At 35.4% G+C, this 17157-nt stretch overlaps 2 protein-coding genes across 3 annotated transcripts; both read left to right on the top strand.

The window, feature by feature from the left end:
* Positions 1-46: 46 nt before the first annotated feature.
* LOC108916934 (HEAT repeat-containing protein 5B) lies at positions 47-12538 on the top strand. Of its 2 annotated transcripts, XM_018723274.1 has the most exons (17): positions 47-359; positions 417-552; positions 604-815; positions 871-1307; positions 1360-1526; positions 2373-2766; positions 2817-3432; positions 3490-3599; positions 4291-4454; positions 4791-4823; positions 4963-5037; positions 5102-6019; positions 8194-8515; positions 8577-10621; positions 10670-10883; positions 11636-11778; positions 11835-12538. In XM_018723274.1, exons 2-17 carry the CDS (start codon positions 427-429, stop codon positions 12006-12008), a joined length of 6150 nt encoding a protein of 2049 aa, XP_018578790.1. In that variant the 5' UTR covers positions 47-359; positions 417-426; the 3' UTR covers positions 12009-12538. The 2 variants fall into 2 exon arrangements, with proteins under 2 accessions (XP_018578790.1, XP_018578791.1); XM_018723275.1 differs by lacking the exon at positions 4791-4823.
* Positions 12539-13620: 1082 nt separating this feature from the next.
* LOC108916278 (protein disulfide-isomerase A6 homolog) lies at positions 13621-16800 on the top strand. Its single transcript, XM_018722493.2, has 5 exons — positions 13621-13751; positions 13832-14025; positions 14147-14374; positions 15325-16010; positions 16395-16800. The coding sequence occupies exons 1-5, from the start codon at positions 13736-13738 to the stop codon at positions 16552-16554; spliced, it is 1284 nt and encodes a 427-aa protein (XP_018578009.1). The 5' UTR covers positions 13621-13735; the 3' UTR covers positions 16555-16800.
* Positions 16801-17157: the final 357 nt, after the last annotated feature.

Genomic DNA, 17157 nt, shown 5'->3' with positions numbered 1-17157 from the left:
GTGCTCATGACTCATGACGTAAAAAGAAAAAGTGCTGATTCCAAAATGTCGTGTTAAATAAAGAATGTAAACATTACAAATAAAAATAAATATATAATACTAAATCTGCATATAGACATTTATTATACAGAATAAATTTCATAATATGGTGAAAATAAATACACTTTTAATATAAAGTTTTGGAAAAATAAATATTAAGTGTGAATACTTATTTGGGTTATCATCCACCATTTCTAAGTATTTGTTAATTTTTTTTTCTTGGATAAAGTTGTCATACTACCTACTTTGGTGAAGTATTAAGATGTATAGTAATATTCTATAAATGTTTACCCATGTTATAAACATTTAATTTGATTAAGGTTATATTTTTCCCATCTGTTTTTTATTTTTAAAAATAATTGCTGTCTTTATTGCAGTTCTACTAAAATGGAATTATCACACAGCTTAACCCTAAACGAAGAAGCCTTATCACAAATAGGAGAGGCTAAAAGGCCAGTTTTTATATTCGAATGGCTGCGATATGTGGACAAAGTTCTTGTAGCGGCACAGAAGGTAAGTAGTGATTATACCAGGAACAACGCTTAGATAGCAACATTTTTGCAGAACGATATCAAAGGATGTCAGAAACAGTTAGTTCAGCAACTTATGAACCGCATACAAGAATCTCCAGGTCCCCCAACAAGAAAATTAATTGCCAGATGTCTTGCCACATTGTTTTCAGTTGGAGACACGTTCTTGCTCTTCGATACGGTGAATAAATGCAATGATATTTTAAAAAATAAGGATGACTCGCCCAGCTTCTTGCCAACTAGATTGTATGTGTTGTCCCGAGTACAAATATTTCAAATATTTAATAAAATATTGTTTTAGAGCTGCTATCTGTTGTGTTGGTACCATGTACGAAAAACTGGGTAGGATGATGGGTAGATCATATGAAGAAACAGTTCATATCTTAATACGTTCCCTCAGAAATGCAGAATCGCAAACAAGGATTGAAATCATGTTAACATTAGAAAAAGTATGTGCTGGAATGGGAAGCGCCATTTCAAATGTTCACAAAGACATATATAAAGCTGCAAGACACTGCCTTATTGATAGAGTGATGGCTGTTAGATGTGCAGCGACTAGATGTTTGTTGGAAATGTTGAACCATGCACCATTTTTATACACTACCGAATTGGAGAGCTTAGCAACGTTGTGCTTCAGAGCTTTTGATGGATCTAACTATGAAGTACGATGTGCGGTTGCTAAGCTTCTTGGAGCCCTTATCGCCATGACGCAACAGAATCAAAATACAGGAAAAAATGGTAAGCATTTAGAGAATGTTCGCGAGTTTATGCAAAAATTATTTACTTTTAGCTCAACAGCAGCAACCTAAGGGGTTGAAATTGGTGTCTCTTGATGAAGCACTGGGTATTCTCATGTCAGGTTTTCTAAGAGGAGGCGTCGGGTTCTTGAAAGGTACCGGCGAAATTATTAAGGGTAGTTCTGGAGTAAACAGAGAAGTTCGAGTGGGAGTAACACATGTAAGTACATAATTTTTTTGAAGTGTACTTCGAAAATTTTAAAATTGATATTTTCTGCTGTGAACCACGTTAAAAGTTTAAAATCTTACTATGATTAAAAATAAAAATGTATACACACACTAATTTATATTATTTTATAACAATATTATCTAAATATTTAAAAAAATAAACTGTTGTAACAATTCATAATTATTAGATTATTGATTTTAATCGATTCATTCTTTATTAGAAAGAAGTTGATTTTTAATTAAATGTTTAAATCTGAAATTAATCATGATTTAAATACAAAATTTGAGGAAGATTCCAGAGGTTCTCAATAAATTTAACAATTTTATTCATTTTAAACACTATTTTACAGTTTCAACAAGTTTAATTATTGAAAATGCTTATTATGAATAAACTCTACCTACGATTAAAAAATGTTATCCTAATTTGTAATCTTGTAAACTTAAGAAAATAATAAGTACTTATAATGATGCGGTTCATTTGTTTTTTTTTTCATTTTGCAAAGCAACGAATCGTTCATAAAAAAAAAGATCATAGTAGTAATACTTAAAAAAAAAAACATCAATTTAATTTCTTTTTCAATCTTTGGTAATTTGATTCTAATTTATGAATGCACAAAGTAAATATGATTTTCTCCTCGTATGCAAAAAGGCAATGCTCTGGTACTCACCAAAAAGTTTGAAGCTAGATATTTTGGATTATTTAATATGCAATTATATATTACACTGCAAATAAAGTAAATGAAACACTTAAAAATTCGATAAACCATACTTCTTTTTAAAATTTTTTATTTTCAAACGTTTCAAATGCAGTAAGTAACTATTGCTTGGCTTTTTTTAGGGGTATGTAACATTTGTCCATATATTGGGCAGCGTCTGGCTAGAAAAAAATATGAAGACATTTCTTAGCCATATTCTGTACTTGGTAGCAAATCCGAAAGCAGCATCTTCACATGTGGATGCTGTGTACTCCAGAAAATGCATAAACTTCATTTTGAGAAGTGTTTTTGGTAAAATGTTGGGCGAGAAGGCACAAACCTCAGCTTGTAAAGAGATTGCGCAAATAATAGTGAAAGAAATGAATTCTATCGACTTCAATCCTGAAAACGCAAAGGAATTTAACCAGGAAACACTATTTAGTCAGCACCTACTAGTTTGTGCTCTACAAGAAATTGGAAGTTTGATATTAAGTCTTGGTACATCAGCTCATGACATAATCACTGACCAAACATTAAGTAGGTTAAAAATCACATTTTAATTCATTTTTATATAATTCTTGTTTTAGATCTGATCGATGTTACTGTGAGCGTACTTATTCATCCTTGTCAAGCAGCAAGGCTCGCAGCAGCTTGGTGTTTACGTTGCATTTGTGTTGCTGTGCCGAGTCAGATATCTCCTCTTATAGACCGTTGCGTCAACGGCATCGAACAGTTTCGAACTTCACCGGAAGCCATATCAGGGTACAGCTCGGCTCTAGCCGCTGTTTTAGGAGGCGTAAAACTTTCACCGCTCGGTGTACCACATATGAAAGGGAAAATAATATTTAACACAGCAGAAGAACTGTTAAGAAGCGCCAGTCAGAACAGTCGACTGTCGTTGAACAGAACACATGCTGGTTGGTTGTTGATCGGGGCTATAATGACGTTGGGAATACCAGTCGTCAGGGGATTGTTGCCGAGAATGTTGCTGCTATGGAGGAATTCTTTTCCAAGATCTGCGAAGGAGTTAGAATCTGAAAAGGCAAGGGGCGATGTGTTTACGTGGCAAGTTACACTGGAGGGCCGCGCTGGCGCGTTGTCCGCCATGCACAGCTTCCTCCAGAACTGTCCGGAATTGGTTAACGAGGATACAAATAGGAGGCTTATGACTCCGATAGAATCTGCGCTTGCTATGCTTACAAAGTACGTTTAACATACAAAATATTTTGTTTCTTAACACGAAATTTGTTTTTTTTTTAGTATTTCTAGCATATTGAAGACGTATGGGCAGCAGTTAAAGGCTCCTGCTGCAATGGTGCGGCTGCGGCTCTGCGAAACACTTTTACTTCTTGCACCACAGTGTTATGAAAGTAAGATTAACAATAATTATTATAGTAGTACTTTAATAATGGCAATCCATCACATAATTAAGTTACAGTTAGATTATTCTAGCCTCTTTTGGAAAGTACAATGCTCTTTTAAATGAATTAAGAGATTTGCAGAAGATATCAGAGGGACAATTACTGTATTCACTAAATTACAAAGTGATTTGCGATATCTATAATTAGTTGAAAGGGACTGAATTCGAATGGGGTCTTATTATTTTCACTTGTGTATAGGGTTGCCAGATTTTCGGGCCCCCGGGTTAACATGTCATTTCTCCGGGTTTTCTTTGTTGCGGAAAAATCGTGAACATTTCCTGATTGCATCTTTTTTTTTTTTCTTTTCGGGCTCATCACAGAATCATGTCTATGTCATTGCTACATTGGACACAAAATTAATTATTTTAACTTATTCTAATGGGATGTTGAATAATTTCTTACTGATTTTTCACGAAAATTAATACTTTATTATTATAAAAAATTAGTAAAAACGTCATTAAATGTATTGTGTATCCACTATCCATTTGTCATCGCCAGTTACGATACGATGAAAAAAACCGTTACGTTTTCATTTTGGCAGTTCCGGCAACACCATCTGTTGAAAACAGCGAGAACTTATTTAACATCTCTGTAAAATATCAATTTTACGTCATTTAAAATACATTACAATGTTTTTTAGATTCTTATACCCATTTACTAAGAATGCTGGTAGCTGAATTTACTTTAACTGAAAATCCCGCAAATACGACCACATCCCAGTTGCGTACAGTGTGCCATGCTGACGATTCTGTCATTTTGGGCACTTGGTTGCAGGAGACGGACCACAGAACAATTGAAGATCAGGTACGTGATGGTCGTTTTCTGTATATAATATTGCTTCTATTCTTGTCTCTCTTAACATTGTCCTTCTAACTCTTGTACCAGGTTAGGGTTGCTTTTACTAAAATATTTTTTGTGTCATCAGATTTTTTGTTATTCGTTTATTAATATTGTGTATTCACATCGAATAACTAATTATTTTGAGGTTACGTACAAAACCTAACCTAAGAATAAAGTTGAGTTATGTCTGCGAAACCTTGTAAACAACCTAAAATAAAAGAGAATGGGAGTTTTGCTTTATGCAAATAGATTTTTTTGTGGTTGTGGTAAAGCAATAACTTCAATTAAAATTTTTCTTAGATGGAGCCTAATCGCAGGGCAGATGGTGAACATGTGAGTAGTCCGAATGTGTTGATTGTATTTATTTTTAACGCGCGCTTAATACCTGACTGCTTCATTTTCTTTTCATTGCTAATTTCACTTTTCTTTAATACGCTTTGTGGCAAAAAATAGTAATGGCCCTTTTTTTTAGCTACAACCCAACAGCGCTGCTGGTTCTGGTGCGCTAGAACACGATCCTTGCTGTCTGTACCGACAAGTCCAAACGGTAAAATTTAAAAAGTTTCATATAAATTATATGAACTACATTTTTATTTGAATCATATTTACAGGGTGAGTTGATACCGGGACCTTTGCCTCTTGGAGTTGCCGTTATCGATATATCTGTGCTTCTTTTTGGTCAAATCTTCCCTAGAGTAACCAACAAGCACAGAGTGCAAATGTTAGACCATTTTGCCGAATGTATAAAGCACGTACGGAGCACCAGGCAAGAAGCCGTCCAAATGAACGTGTTCACAGCTTTGTTGAGTGGTCTCAAAGGATTAACTGAAACGAAAGTTACTTTGAGTCAGGAAGACATAAAAAAATCAGCTGTCAATCTTATAATTGGGGCTCTTACATCACCAAACCCAATATTACGCTGTGCCGCCGGAGAAGCTGTAGGCCGAATAGCGCAGGTGATATCCGATCCTAAATTCACGGCCGAATTAGCGCAGACAAGTTTTGATAGGTTGAAATCCGCTAGAGATGTCGCTAGTAGAACCGGACATTCACTCGCCTTAGGCTGCTTACATAAATACGTTGGTGGAATGGGATCCAGTCAACACTTAAACACGAGCGTTTCGATCCTACTGGCGCTAGCGCAAGATCAAACTTCGCCGATCGTACAGGTGTGGTCGCTACATGCTTTGGCACTTATAGTTGACTCGGGTGGTCCAATGTTTAGAGGATATGTCGAACCAAGCCTTTCATTAGCTCTTAAATTACTACTGAACGTTCCACAGTCGTACATTGATGTTCACCAGTGTATCGGTAAAGTTTTATCGGCGCTGATCACAACGATCGGACCGGAACTTCAAGGAAATACTTCCAGTATATGCACTGCCAGATATTCGTTTTTGTGCGCCTGCGCCATCATGCAGGACCACCAGGACCCTTTGGTGCAGGCCGAAGCAACCGGATGTTTGCAACAGCTTCATCTGTTTGTACCGAGGCATGTCAATTTATCTTCGTTGGTGCCAACCTTATGCGTAAGTATTTTTACCGTGAACCTTGTGTATATAGAAAAATATTAAATATTAATATAATATCACTCTTGGTCGGAGAGAAAACAAATGTCTATTTCATAAATTGTCTAAGTGTTATAATTGTATCCTTCAAAGTTGTAATAATTAATTTATTTGTGGGTAAGTCCATGTTTCCATTTAATTTTTGAATCTTCAGGACTACATGAGGAAAAACGCATTTAGATAGTTTAAGTTTACGTTTTAATTATTTAAGTTAACACTACTTGTTTGTTTAATATTTGAAAAATTAACATATTTATTTTTACCTTAAATACCGTTACTACGTAATTTTGTAAAATATTTTTTGGTCATTTAAAACGGTTCATTCAAATTACAATATACAGAGTGTAACTTTGAATTGGGGTCATTTTTATATGGAGGCTACCTCCCTCTGGCCTTTAGAAACGAGTGTTCTCAAATTCCACCATGATTTTTTTTTCTGAACTATGAATATCGATATTCCTTATTCACTCAACGATATAAGTATAATAATTAGTCACACCCTGTATAAAGCATCATGACTAAATTTTTCATAAAATTAAAAAAACATACTTAAATTATCATAACTTGGCAAAGTGGTATATAATTTCAGATTAGTATCCTAGAGAACACATACTGTCACCGCCAAAAACTGGCCCTTCCCTTAAAGTCCCCCTGTATAAATCATCATGAGTAAATTTTTCATAAAATTTTAAAAAATATTTAAACTATCATAACTTGACAAAGTGGTATATAATTTCAGATTAGTATCTTAGAGAAGACATACTGTTACCCCCAAAAACTGGCCCTTGTTTTAAAGTCCCTGTATAAAGCATCATGAGTAAATTTTTCATAAAATTAAAAAAAAAATACTTAAATTATCATAACTTGGCAAAGTGGTATATAATTTCAGATTAGTATCCTAGAGAACACATACTGTTACCCCCAAAAACTGGCCCTTCCCTTAAAGTCACACCCTGTATAAAGTATCATGAGTAAATTTTTAATAAAATTTTAAAAAGTACTTAAACTATCATAACTTGGCAAAGTGGTATTTAAGCACAATAATTTAGGATTGTATAGAGGGAGATGGTATATCAATTGAAACAAGAAAATTCATGGTGTTTCGTGAAAGAAAAAGGACCCCGCACAAAATATATGGAAAATGGTCTTTCGGTAAATCTTGTTGAAATTTTGCAAAGAGGTAGGTTTCAGCTTGCTGAACAAAAGTCTCAATGATACGAAGATCAAAAAACCTCACAAAACCTCACCCAATGCCACTGTGCGGCTTGAAATATACGAAAAAAGGTATTTCATTGAATCTTGCTAAACACAGGTCAACATTTGATCCACAATGAAACACCCAAAGTGGTCTGGTTTTTACAGGGTTTTTTAGGATCGCTGATTACGATAAGTAGGTCAGTTAAGCTCCATCGCATCAGTTTCAAGGTCATTTCAAGGTCATTTGAAGGTCAAGTAGAGAAATAGCCGTCGAAAAAATCTGAAAAAATTCATACACATGTTTCCGAGGTCCCTGGAGATGACCGTCGGCCATATTGGATCCGCCATCTTGTATTTGGAAACTATGGAAATCTAACTTCATATTCACGATCAGCGACCCTGAAAACTCCCGAATAAAAAATTCAGACAAAAACATTGAGTAGAAGAATGCATGACTAACCGTCGGCCATATTGGATGCGCCATCTTGGATTTGGAAACTATGAAAATCTAACTTCATATTCGCGATCAGCGACCTTGAGAACCCCCGAGTAAAAAAATTCAGACAAAAATATGCTGTAGAATCATGTATGACTCAAAGGGTTAACTGACCTACTCATCGTAATCAGAAACCCCAAAAACCCTATAAGGACCAGACCACTTTGGGTGTTTCATTGTAGATCATATGCTGACCTGTGTTTAGCAAGATTCCTTTTTTCGTATATTTCAAGCAGCACAGTGGCCTTGGGTGAGGTTTTTTGATCTTGGTGTCATTGAGACTTTTGTTCAGCACGCTGAAACCTACAAAAATCTCTGCAAAATTTCAGCAAGATTTACCAAAAGACCATTTTCCATATATTTTGTGCGGGGTCCTTTACATTTTGACATTCCTCTGGGAAGTTTTACTCTTTATATTAAATTCTAACCATTTCTGTTCCAGCGAACGCTCTCTAGCAATCATTTGTTATTACGAAAAGCCGCAATATCATGTCTGAGGCAATTAGCGCAAAGAGAAGCTAAAGAAGTATGCGAACATGCCATGACGTTGGCTAGTGAAAGTCGCGACCACAACACTGTCGAAGGTTTACTTATAACAGAAACTGGACTCCCCGGGGTGTTCTTTAGTATGCTGGATACAGAAACCGACACAAATCTCATAAAAGATATCCATGACACGATCATAAGTATGTTGCAAGTTCTAGCCGCTGATAATCTCTCCCAGTGGTTAGGGTTATGTAAGGATGTTCTCACTGTGGCCACAGGTAGATATAAAAAAAATTAATAAATTATTTTGTTTATGGTACGATTTTTTTGTTTTTGTAGAAACAAGCAGTGAGGATCGTCTCAGCTTGAACACAAACGAGGGCGAAGAAAACGATGTTGAAGGCGACGACGATCAGGCAGAATTCCACGCCGAGGAAGACGCTTCCCATCCAGCGATTCAACCGAGATGGCCCACTAGGGTGTTTGCTGCCGAATGCGTTCGGAAAATAATAGCAGCTTGCGAAGCTAACAACAAAACTGCGCACTTCGATCTGATCCAAGCGAAGGAGATGTATCTAACGAAAGGAAAGAGCGACTATTTAGCCCTACACTTATCCGATTTAATACGAATGGCATTCATTGCCGCAACGAGTGATTCCGACCCGTTACGGCTTGAGGGTCTGAAAACTTTGCAAGACATCATCGAGAAATTCGCGAAAGTACCGGAACCCGAATTTCCGGGTCATTTACTGCTGGAGCAATTCCAAGCTCAGGTCGGCGCCGCGTTGCGACCGGCCTTCTCACCCGATACGTCGTCTCTCGTAACGGCGGCAGCTTGCGAGGTGTGTTCGACCTGGATCGGTTCGAACGTTGCGAGGGATCTAAACGATTTACGCAGGGTACACCAACTACTCGTTTCGTCTTTAACGAAGTTACAAAATAAAAACAACATGAACCAGTTGTACAATGAAAGCTTGTCGACCCTGGAAAAACTCGCCATACTTAAGGCGTGGGCCGAAGTATATATCGTAGCGATGAAAGGGAACGAATCGGCCCCTTCCATGTATTTACTAACGACGAATAACAGTATGAATAATAATGAGTTTACCGACTTCGAATACCGCGGGGAGAGTCTCTTAACTCTAGTACAACCCGAACTGATAAGTCTATCGCAATATTGGTTGTCAGCCTTGAAAGACCACGCTTTATTATCGCTGCCGAGCGAATTCTCCAGTCAACTTCCTCACGACGGTGGAGCGTTTTACACAAACGAAACGATGGAATCCGCGAGGCCGTATTACGCTTCTTCGTGGCCCCCGATTTTACACGCCGCTGCACTTTGGTTAAATTCCGGATGTTTTAAAAAAGACCTCGATAAGGACTTAAACAATGACAACTCTTTAAACAATAACAAACCGAACGATAATGCATCCGATAAATTCCACTTGCTTTTCGGCATTTGCATGGAAGCGCTGTGCAGTCCACGATCAACGGAGCCTCTAGAAAGCATAATTACCTGCTTGCAGGCGTTATATACTCTTCTTGATGCGGAGTATACGAGGCAGTTGCTTATGAGCGACGGATCTTTAGGAATCGAGCTGTGTAACGTCCTCCACCGCCTGATACTGACAAGGGACAGTCACTCGTGTCAGTTGCTTTGCTTGGAGGTTCTGAAACAAGTTATAAAAGCTGCACAGGAGAATTTAGAGGAGAAGAAACGGAGCAAGAAAGACGAGGAAGACGTTACGACCGATGTTACGATGTTGGGCGAGGGAGGCGAAACCGGTAAAATAATTCCGGGCAAATCCTTAGTATTCGGTGTGTTGGAGGTTTGTTTATGTCTCTTGATCCGTCAGTTACCTTCCTTGAGCCCATCGCCAAATTCGACAATCGTCAACTCCTTACGGATAATGCAAAGTAACGAACAGTCAGGGCAATTGCTTGCCGCAGCTGTAACTTGCATGGAGAGTCTGCATAAACTTTGTTCTCCCAAAGGGGCCGTTGCTATCTTGCCAACGATATTATATTTGACCACAGGCGTAGTGAAAGAAGTGGCCACGAAAAACGTTAACGATGCGAATATCTTGGCAAATAATCCTTCCGTTCAGGCCGCACTGCACTGTTTAAAGATTCTCGCCACGGATCCTTACTGCAAACATCCCGATAGCGGTGAAAACTGGCAGAAGCTTCTACAAAGCGCTCTCGCCAAGATCATAGACCTCGCTAAGACCGGTAGCGACGAAAATAAACTGGACGAAGTTACTATGATGCTGGCTATAGCGGTGTTCGTTCTACACGCACCTTCGAAAGTCATCACAGCACCCAACTTGCAGTATCCCTGTATAAACCATTTTAGGCAATGTTTAGAAAACCCGAATTCAACGGTAGGTAAAGAATCCGTGGAAAAATTTGTTTTCAACTTGAATTTTTAGGTACGATTAAAGTGCGTTAGGACATTAAAGTCGTTATTCTTGCACCAAGACCGTTCGGTAGCAACACCGTACATTCACACATTGGCTCCGCAGTTGGTCGAATTTTTGTATTCCGAGTCGGCCAAAAAATTGTGTTCAGATGGAGAACTGTCAGTTACTGTCGAAACGATAGTAACTGTGGAATCCCTTATAGAACTAGCAGAACCGCATAACCGTAAGTAATTTTAATCACAATTTTTTTCAGAAATTAAAAAAAAAATCAATCATATTTTGTTACCAAAATAATATCGACTACATTTTTTTGGCACTCAGGAGATATAATCCAAGGCAAGTAACATCATCGTACTTTTATTACTTAAATAAAAATGGTTAATAATACAAACATTGGTATTTATTTAATACAGGGTGTTCCATGAGTAAGTGCGAAAGATAAAATAATATACTCGTTGGTGTATTTTAAGGGTAAAATGATGATATTTTTTTAAATTTAACATTTAATGTGTTTTCTCTAGAATCATGCAATTATTAAAATGTAGTGTTTTCTCAAAAAATAAAAAAAAGGTTGACGGAAAGTTAGGTAAAATTTGTTCTAAATCTATATTTAATTGTGCAGTTCTCTGAAAAATTTTATTCTATTTCTCAGAACAATTTAGCAAACTGTACTAGTTCTGTACTATTACTGAAACTTAATTCAGAATTTTCAAAGGTAAAAAAGTTTCAACTTTGATTAAATTAAGGGTAACAAATGCCCTGTAGTTGTGGGAAGTGCTATAATAAAAAACTTTATATGAACCCCCCGCCCCTTCTCATAAAATTTGCCAAGGTTTTCAATTTTCATTTTTGGTACTTATTTTCGAAACACCAGTAGTGGCTAGTGAAAAATTTTGGTAATTTTCCCCAGTTTTCATGATTTTAAATCAAAATTACACATACGCCTTTAGTAAAAGATTTTTTTTTTTCAATTAGGTATCCAAATGTTAACATTACTAGTACCTATTTTGGTGAATTATTTGCTAGTGGAACCAATCAGATCTGCCAACAAGTATGCGCAGTCGTTGCATGAAATTAGTTTACAGTGGTTGATGAAAATAGGGCCAAAATATCCGCAGGTATTTGTGTTTCTTTGTGTGATTATTTCGTGTAATAATTCTGAGTTGCCTTTTAGGAATTTAAGCAGCTGATGACCCAAGCTGACGGTTTGAGAACGAAATTAGAAAATGCAATAAGATCGAGTCAGGTAAATCATAATAAAATTAAAAACGATATTAATGTGAACCAACCATTCTCCAACCATACACCAACTATTAAACTAAAAACTGATTTTAGTAACTTTTCTTAAAATGCTGTGGTATATTTTATTAATTGTGATAGAATTTTAAACTGTATTTCATTTTATTCAATTATGCGACTATGATTAAATTTTAAAGCTTATTTGACCAGTACTTTTATAGTAATAGTTACAAGAATTAATTTTTAATTTTTGTTTTTTTTTTCACATTGATCATGGGCCAATGTTTGCTTTATTCCTTTTAATATATTTTTAATGGTTTTAGATATACATATATACCCTATCAAGACCTAATTTATTTATATTAATTTATATACAATCCCTTTATATAAAACGTTATAAACTGCTGTAGTTTAGTAGGTGTATAGTATTCGATCAGCTGTACCAAAATATGTTATGGGATTAGATGGTTACTAAATGACTGAACTTTGTAGGAAATTATACCGTGTTTAACACAATACTCTTTTTATAAGTTTTATCATGAATTTTGTAGGTACGTAACAAAATCCCAAAAATTTGTGTATAGATTAACGCAATTGACGCAAATGTAGTACCTATTTAATAAAATGCAGTAACAACAACCATTGTTTCATTTAAACACTATCCTGACCACTCAAGTCTTCATAAATATTCTTGCAACAAGAAGAAAACCGTTACATTCTAACATTTTACTAAATGTAAAACAAAATTTGGAAGATGTTCGAAAGCAAGTATATATACACACTTGAGATGTATTAACGGTTGAGATGAACTGATGAACAAATCTATGAAGTTGACCATAGTCCTTTCTACCTCAACGCCTTAAGCACCGAAGTGTCGAAACCTAAAAATTAGCACTGAATTAAATTTCCGTCGTTGAAAAAAATATTTAAATTTTCAAAGAAATTTGCCATTTCTGAAGTTATTTATTGTTTATACACCAACTAATAAATTTAAAATATATTTAAAATTGTTTGTTTCACAAATATGAATAGCCTATATCATAAATATCTATTGTCTTAAAAAAAATTGGCATAGAAATTTTAAATTTTTTTGAGAGCTCTTGATTATTCCCCATAATTAAAATATTCTTTAGCTATGATTTTAAAACAAGATGGTTATACATTAAAATTTTATTTCTAACGATTATACGTTTTTGATTAATTATTAACTGACAGTTATTTTAATAAAAATAATTTAATAACTTAATACGACATAACTAGAAGACACGTTTTTTTTCTTACCAACAAAATAACAGGAATTTAATTCATTCATTATACTCTGTGATTTTTAATACACCCAGTATATTGCCCACTGGTTGACGTATTAATTTGGAAATCTATTCAGTGAATTTTGTCATTAATTAAATAAATTAAAAATTTGCAAAACAACAAAAACTCCTTCAGAGGTATTTAAATTCAAATACACTATATTTCTGCAAACCAATGGCTTTAGGCTTTAGATCCTTGACCCTTGTCCTTAAAAATGATCTGAGGAAGAGGCAGAACCTCTTGGAGTTATGACTTGGATTTAAATATGAACTGATCTCCTCGGCCAGTTTAATGTGGGAAGGAAAGCGTTATTTTTTCGTCACAGAGAACAAGGAACACAATCTATTGTCCATAAATATCTTTGACATGTGGACCAATGAAAAGCCACCACGATTATCACAAATCACGATTAAAATTTTGTTGTTGTGTTGGTGGAGTAGGCAGATTAAAAGACTGAGCCGGTGTAAAATTTTAATGTTCGCGTAGTTGACTGAAGTGAAAGAAAATAAAGTTACAGAAGAATACAAAATGATTAGGACGATCCGTAAGTGAAATGTGTATCACTTATTTTATACATAATGCGTAATTTGTAGGTTATATATTCTAATGTGTGTTTTTTTGTAGTTTTAGCAATTTTAATGCCCTATTGCCTGGCATTGTACCCTTCCAGTGGCAACGTTGTTGAATTGACACCCAACAACTTCGATAATCTGGTGACAAGGAGTGACGAGATCTGGATTGTGGAGTTCTTCGCCCCTTGGTGTGGACATTGCCAGCAACTTGTTCCGGAATACACTAAAGCAGCCAACGCTTTGAAGGTAAAATTACAAGCTTTGTTATGCTGTTTTAATTATGACGATTTTACAAGTCTTTCACTTCGGTATTCAGTTAATCTTTATATGGACCTACTAACGTATTATCTTTCTTTTTCTTTAACAGGGTATTGTGAAAGTAGGAGCAGCTAATGTGGATGAACATAAAGAATTAGGGGGCAGGTATGGGGTGAGAGGTTTCCCAACGATTAAAATATTTGGAGCTGACAAAAACAAACCTGAAGATTACAATGGAGGCAGGACTGCTAAAGATATAGCTGAAGCTGCACTTAAGGCTGCCAGAAGCAAGGTTAAGACCGTTTTGGATGGAGGATCTTCTTCCAGATCAAGTGACGTAAGTTTCCATTTACGAGACAAAAAAAGTTTAATTGATATATTTAACATCATCGCAATATACAGGATGTTTCGAGCCAAACATGCATTAATTAAATATCTCTCCTTTTTTATCTATAGGGTGTCAAAGTTTTTAAAAAATGTTGCTAATTTTGGCAGTACATATTTCGAAAACTGTTTAGTTGAAAATTTCAGCAATCTGAAAGCCAAAACAATAAACATTTAAAAAAAAAATTATAATCTCTGTTTTTACCAGTTATAAATACCTAAACGCAAACTGATTTAAAAGTGAAACTTATACTGCATATTGAATGAAATGTATTCAGTTAATTCTAAATATAAGTTGGATCATCAAAACATTTAAAATAGGATGCCAAGGAGGGTAAAAAAATTGATTTAAGCTGCCAAATTGCTCAGATAAGTATCTACCAGAAGTATTTCAATAATGAAATAACTGTTTTTAAAGTCTCATCTTCTGACATAAGTTACGATCATATTTACTCCAACGGTAAAGTGTAACTAACTAGAGCTGTGCTAAATCGTTCCTTTCAGGGATTCAAATCATTGAAACTAACTCCCTTGTCGGAATTGAATCTTTGAATTCGTTCACGATTCCAAATACGTCGTGGTGGTGTCGGAGTTGATAAATGTGCACTCAACTCCGTTCTAGTGATGCGAAAATCGTTGAGTCAGCTCTATAATTAAGTACTTCAGATATTTAATGTTATTTATTCTTTTATTTATTTTAACAAAAATGTCCCACAAGTTTATAATCAGTTCTGATATCGAGATATGTAATTACAGATTTACACACCCTGTATATTGTATATTGAAATGGAGTAACATTTCATTGAGGCATGTTTGTCTCACCTATTTTAACCTCAAAAATCCTGTTATACTGCTTCCTGTTCTCAATTAAACACTCTGTATAACTTCACTGTTATTTTTCAGTCAGGCGATGATAAAGATGTGATCGAATTGACAGACAGTAACTTTGACAAACTCGTGGTGCAGTCCGATGACATGTGGTTGGTGGAATTCTTTGCACCCTGGTGTGGTCACTGCAAAAATCTTGCTCCCCACTGGGCTAAAGCTGCAACAGAATTGAAAGGCAAAGTGAAGTTAGGTGCTTTAGATGCGACAGTTCACCAGTCAAAGGCTGCAAAATACGGAGTTCAGGGTTACCCAACGATTAAATTTTTCGCACCTGGAGCTAAAGATTATCCAGTGGACTTTGATGGCGGGCGTACAGCAAGCGACATTGTCAGCTGGGCGCTAGATAAATTAGCAGAGAACATTCCGGCGCCAGAACTGAATCAAATCGTAGACGATGGATCGTTCAAGGAAGCTTGCGAGGACAAACCACTTTGCGTTGTTGCAGTCTTACCCCATATCTTGGATTGTCAATCGGAGTGTCGAAACAATTACATCAAAACACTTGCCGAGTTGGGCGAGAAATTTAAGAAGAAGATGTGGGGATGGGTCTGGTCCGAGGCTGGATCGCAACCAGATTTGGAAAGTGCTTTGGATATCGGTGGTTTTGGTTACCCTGCAATGGCAGTTATCAATGCGAAAAAGATGAAGTATTCCATCCTTCGCGGATCGTTTTCCAAAGATGGAATTTACGAATTTCTGAGGTAATTTTAATAATTGATTTTATTCGTCTAGAAATTCCCATTCGATATTTTGTATTTATTTGTATTATTCCACAAAATATTCAACAAGAACAATTTTCTCCATGCTTACGGTAAAATGGTAGAAAAAAAATCACAAAGTGGGATTTTCCTCTTAATACGTTCCATGCCAGTAGACACTATCAATGCTCCTTTCTTCAAAAATTATTTATTTTTATAGCTACAAGTGCCAGTTAAAAGGAAAACCCCATTTCCAGTGATACTCTGTATATAATTTCTGACGCATAAAGCTACGAGAATTACGTATACTTAAATTGTGAAATATTACAATTAACTATATGCCGTCAGTTAAATCATAATTTCTACCCGTTTCATTAACGTTTACAGAGACTTGTCCTATGGTAAGGGTAACACGGCTCCTGTGAAAGGTCAAGAGCTTCCTAAAATCAACACGATCCAGCCTTGGGACGGTAAAGATGGTGTTCTTCCAGAAGAAGAAGACATTGATCTCTCAGACGTAGACTTAGATGAAAAAGATGAGCTGTAGACTTCCTACCTGTAGAACTAATTATTGACTGTTTTTTACTAATAGATAAATAACAAACCCAGTTAATATATTCAAACTATTTCGTAAGAAGCTGTTCATAAAAAAAGAAGCTTCACACCATCACACCAAGTATTTGTTTTATGTTTTTGTACTTTAAAATATGTCCATTCTCTTCCTTAAATTTAATGTGATTTAATTTCGTTAATAAGTTGTATATTTTTAATTTAATAAAGATATTTTTTTGTACTGTGTTTTTTAAATTAATAAAATCATTGTTCTAAAGCAAACATTTGATTTAAAAAATATTTATAACATAAAATACCACACTAACAATCAACTACACTAGTTAAAACAATGTACAACTTTTTCCAAGGACATTTCTATCAGTATACAAAGCGTTTTTAGGAGTCTGTCATATCCTCACGAGGTTGATTCTTGGAACATTTTATATAGCAAAAAAGATTTGTGAACTAAAAAAAATTATAGGATTATAGGATTTATCTCAGAGAAAGAGGGATATTTTAGTTTCTAAAATAATATTTTTAATTAAAAATGCAAAATAATTTCAAACCATTTAAACTTGTCCTGTTTCTTAAAAATGCA

This window comes from Anoplophora glabripennis, unplaced genomic scaffold (genome assembly GCF_000390285.2).
Source record: "Anoplophora glabripennis isolate ALB-LARVAE unplaced genomic scaffold, Agla_2.0 scaffold2, whole genome shotgun sequence".
Lineage (NCBI taxonomy): Eukaryota > Metazoa > Arthropoda > Insecta > Coleoptera > Cerambycidae > Anoplophora > Anoplophora glabripennis.
This window is presented reverse-complemented; position numbering and strand designations above follow the sequence as displayed.